The 4,930-nt window shown below is 21.1% G+C and overlaps 3 protein-coding genes across 3 annotated transcripts; 1 reads left to right on the top strand and 2 right to left on the bottom strand.

The window, feature by feature from the left end:
• Positions 1-344: 344 nt before the first annotated feature.
• On the top strand, positions 345-744 carry PRSY57_1234300 (hypothetical protein; the record flags this gene model as incomplete). Its single annotated transcript, XM_012908761.2, has 2 exons — positions 345-456; positions 641-744. 2 exons carry the CDS (start codon positions 345-347, stop codon positions 742-744), a joined length of 216 nt encoding a protein of 71 aa, XP_012764215.1.
• Positions 745-1,461: 717 nt separating this feature from the next.
• On the bottom strand, positions 1,462-3,110 carry PRSY57_1234200 (PIH1 domain-containing protein, putative; the record flags this gene model as incomplete). Its single annotated transcript, XM_012908760.2, has 3 exons — positions 1,462-1,708; positions 1,873-2,515; positions 2,645-3,110. The coding sequence occupies 3 exons, from the start codon at positions 3,108-3,110 to the stop codon at positions 1,462-1,464; spliced, it is 1,356 nt and encodes a 451-aa protein (XP_012764214.2).
• A 624-nt stretch (positions 3,111-3,734) lies between these two features.
• On the bottom strand, positions 3,735-4,714 carry PRSY57_1234100 (hypothetical protein; the record flags this gene model as incomplete). The annotated part of the gene is made up of 3 exons (XM_012908759.1): positions 3,735-3,812; positions 4,043-4,383; positions 4,678-4,714. The coding sequence occupies 3 exons, from the start codon at positions 4,712-4,714 to the stop codon at positions 3,735-3,737; spliced, it is 456 nt and encodes a 151-aa protein (XP_012764213.1).
• Positions 4,715-4,930: the final 216 nt, after the last annotated feature.

Genomic DNA, 4,930 nt, shown 5'->3' with positions numbered 1-4,930 from the left:
ATTTTTTTTTTTTTTTTTTTTATTTTTTTTTCCATTTTCTAATTTTTAATCTTTTTTTCCTTTTTTAAAAATTTAATAAAAAAAAAAAAAAAAAAAAAAAAAAATTTATTATGTTCCACTTTGTATGTATTAAAAAGCAGAAATTATATTTTTTTATTATTATATGGAATTAAAATAACAAATTTCTTTATATTGATATAATTTTACTCATTTTTTTTTTTTTTAATTATTTTCTCATGATACATATATAGTTGTGTTATTTGAAAATACATTTTCAATATTTAATATATGGTATATTATTATTGTGATACATAAGATAATAAAATAAAAAAAAAAAAAAAAAAATGCCTAACACAAATAAAGATAAAAATGTTCGTTTAGAAAGACATAGTGCAGGGAAGACACCGGCTTATGGAGATTCAAGTGTTCGTGCAGGCACAGGAAAATACAACTGGGGTAAGAAAACAAAAATATAAAATAAATTAAAATAAAAATAAAAATAAGGCATATGTATATATTTATAAATATTTATATGAAATATTTTCTTTAATTTTTGATTGTATATAATTCTTATGAAGAAACATACATTTTTATTTTCGTATGTTGTATAATATTTTATTTGTTTATTTATTTATTATAGGCAATTCAATAGACTCTACCGTTGCAGAGAGTAAACCTATAGATGAAAAAGACCCGATGTATGATAGTGAAATTGAAAAAATTAACAAATATTTGAAGAAATAAAATAAAAAATAAGTTAACATATATGGGATGTTATATGATTTAAAATAAGTAAATGTAGGATACACTTTTTGTATTTGATTTTTTTCTATCTCAAATAAATATTGTATTCTTAATGACAACCATTTAGTATATACATATATATATATATATATATATATATTTATTTATTTATTTATTTATTCATCTCCATTTTAAGTCGTATATATATTATAATTATTTTATTGGTAAAAAACCAATCAAATAAATTATATTTATCATATATATTAAATTTTTCATTTTTTTCTTTTTTTTTAAAGAAAAGAACTCAAAGTGTAAATACTACTACTAGAAATAAGAAATAATAAAATAATAATCTACTATTAAATTGTTATAATAATAAAAAAAAAATTTATATCTCTCTACTATTTTCTATATATGAAAAAAATACATTAGTCATAATAATGTATGAACAAATATTTATATAAATAAATACTGTTGAATAATATTGGAAATATATATATATATATATATATATGTGTACGTATTTATGTTTTATTTTTCTGCTGATGCGTATGCTTTTGTCATATACGTCATTAATATATATGTACTTTTATGTAAATTATGAAATAAAATAAAATTCATAACAAAATGGATAACATATAGAAAAGGATTTAGATAAATATATTTTTTCCTATCCTAATGAAAAAAGTATTTTATTTTCCCCCCCCTTTTTAATATTTACAATATAGATGTAACACTTGCTTCATCAGGTTGAATGAATGTTTTATCGCTGAAATCACTATCTTCTTTGTTATCATGAAATACAAGTGATTCACTGCTCAACTTGCTTACTGGTACTATAACGTTTAAGAGATTAAACTCATATAAAAATTGTGCAATTGCTTTAGACGTATCATAGTAATATGGAAAACGTATAGAGAAACTTTTGCAAGGTGGGTTTTTTTCATCTGGGAAATAAGGGGACCTTAAAAATAACACAACATATATATATATATATATATATATATATCGTGTAATATAATAATATTATGTATAAATAAACATTCACACATACAATAATAACATTTTATACAATGTTTTCCATTTATTTTATTTTATTTTATTATTATTATTATTTTTTTTACGTACTTCTTAAATTGAATATATAAACAGTCGTCAGAAATCCAAAGCTCTATTATTTCAGGGATTAAATTATTATATTTGTCAATATCATATTCAATTGTTTTCTTAAGAAAAGCAAAAAAATGAAGGGGTATCTGGAAAACACACACTGTTTTAATAATATCCTGATACTTTAAGAATTCATCATCTAGTTCAACATTATATTCTTCAAAAAAAGATTTTAATATTTGTCTTTTTTTATGTGTGTCCACTAAATGCTTTTCTTTATTAACTTTATCATTAGGAGGTTTAAAATCCAAACCATTTATAACACCTTTCAATGGAAATATACGTATATAAGGTATAAAAAATCTTTTCATACCTTGCTTCAGATCTTCTAATAATTTTGGAGGAATAAACCACATATCCCAATCAGGTTTCGTGACGATCAATTTACTTGCTAAAGCTTCTGCTTCACGATGTTCTTTAAGATATCCATATCCATTAACATAATTTTTTTCAACCGAATCATCATGTTTGTCGATATAATTTTTCATGAACTCATAAGCATCTAAATCCTTATCGGTAAAAAACGTATTATGTTCCTCTTCAACTTCTCTAATTTTGTGTTGTTGATCATATTTTATGTAGTGATCATCTGGGTGATTACCTATACATATGAAAAAATATAAATCTCATTATTATCTTTTTCTTGTAGAATATGTATACTGTAAAATATATACATATATACATATATATATATATATATATATATATATATATATACTATCGTGTTTACCTTTATATTTGTGATCGGGGAAAAGAAACAAATTAGTACATAAATCTAATTTGTACTTATTTTTGACAGCTTCTAGAACTAATTCAGCAACTATTGTTTTTATTTTCACATTTCTTAAACATTCAGAAACAACTCTATTATTTAGAACTATATCGTAAGTTCGGTACTTTCTTCCTTTCCTGTCTTGTTTTTTCTTTTCTTCACCTATACTTATAGGTATCCTTAATCCTTCTTCATTATATAAATGCGGAAATGTCTTTAGATGGAAATCTGGAATCAACCTGGAGAAGCAGATATTTATATATACCTTATCTCCATTTTTCTCATATGTCTTTATAACATAGCCTTTTATCGGTCTTATTCTTATGACATTTGTCTTACTGTGGGATGTATCTTGTGATTTTTGATCAGCAAAGTGGATATTCCTTTTGACTCTTTCTAGGTATTTAGAGTATATATCCCTCATTTTTTTTTTTTTTTTTTTAATATATAATTCGAAATAAAAAAATTATTAATACAAAATATGCTACGAAGGTCTACAGAACGAATTAAAGATATATATATATATATAACATAAATCAATAATGTAAATATAGTTTATTTTTTTAAGGCTGTAAATTGTTTAATACAAACCTATATGTTTATGGATTTAACTATATATATATATATAATATATTTTTTTTTTTGTAAAGTTTTTATATAAATTAATTGTTTATACTAAAATGTATGTAAATTGTATATTTCTTATATATTATTTAAAAAAAAAAAAAAAAAAAAAAAAAAAACATTACTATAATAATATATAATAAAGACTTATACACGTGGATAAAAACGAAATAATAATAATAAAAATAATAATTAAATTAAAACTAATGATTAGCTAATATGTATATATCTTGTGTGCATAAGTATAGTAAAAGGGCTTATAATTATACATGGTTTATAAACTTAATAGTATTTATTTATTTTTCATTACAAATGTATGTCTTTTTTTTTTTTGCTCAGTTTCATATTATAATTTTACAATTTCATTATTAGATTTATTTAATATTTTATTTAAATACTCATTAATTAAATATCTGTTATTATTTTACATGGATTGTTGACAAGACTTCAAGGAATCTGCATAATTTTGACATAAGCTTATATCTGAATGTCTCGTTAAGCACTAACAAAAAAAAGGAAAATATATATATATATATAATATAAATAGAATTGTAGGTTTATGGTCTATAAGCTTGTTATTATTATATATATAATTTATATTAATGTATACATTTACATACGTACAAATAAAAATTATATATATATATATATATATATATATATATATATATATATATATATATATACATATATATATATATATTTATTTATTTATTTATTTATTTATTTTACTTGGTTAAGCTCATCCGCAAAAGGTTTACATTTATACATATTATTTTTTTCACTATTTATTGCCGCTGCTTGATTTAATTGTTGATTATCAACATTACTATTTACGTGAGAAACTTCTACATGTCTTGCACCTAAAATGGAATCTACTGCTCGTTGAGCTACTCCAAATCCTACACCTGAAGCCATACCACTAGCTACTGTTCCCATCATATTTGATAGAAATCCTCCTGACTTATTACTTTGATGTTGTCCTAAACTTCCTGAATAATTTTGTGCACTGGTATTATTTCGCCTATTCATATCTCTTGATCCTGGTCTGCTAAGAAATGAAGACCTTGAACCTATCAAAATGGAAAGTGCACATTTGTTCATCATAAATATTTTAGCATGTCTTAACAATGCAAAGATGAAATATAATATATGTGCTACAATGTTTTATATATATATATATATATATACATATATGTATAACATATATATGGGTGTGTGATTTTATTTATTTTTTCTTATTAATTATCATTAAAAAAAAAAATATGTTCACCTTCATACTTTTGAATGCATTTTTTTAATTTTAAAAAATGAAATATATATATATGTATGTATATATATATTTTTTTTTTTTTTTTTTTTCTTACTTGAATTGCTTGAACGATTTCTTGAAGAGCGTCCCATTATTTATAAATATATAAAACAATTACAAAAATGGAAATGAAAATAAAAAAGAGGAAAATTATTAACTTTTGTTTTGTTTTAAAATAAATATTGTTGAATAATATGACAAATATTTCTTTGTATAATATATGATATAAGTAAATAATTGAATTGGTTAAAAATATTTGTATTACGAATAAAAAAAAAAATATATATATAAATATAAATATAAATATA

This window comes from Plasmodium reichenowi, chromosome 12 (assembly GCF_001601855.1).
Source record: "Plasmodium reichenowi strain SY57 chromosome 12, whole genome shotgun sequence".
In the NCBI taxonomy this organism is placed as follows: domain Eukaryota; phylum Apicomplexa; class Aconoidasida; order Haemosporida; family Plasmodiidae; genus Plasmodium; species Plasmodium reichenowi.
Note: the sequence above shows the minus strand (reverse complement) of the source record. Positions and strands in the feature narration are given on the sequence as shown.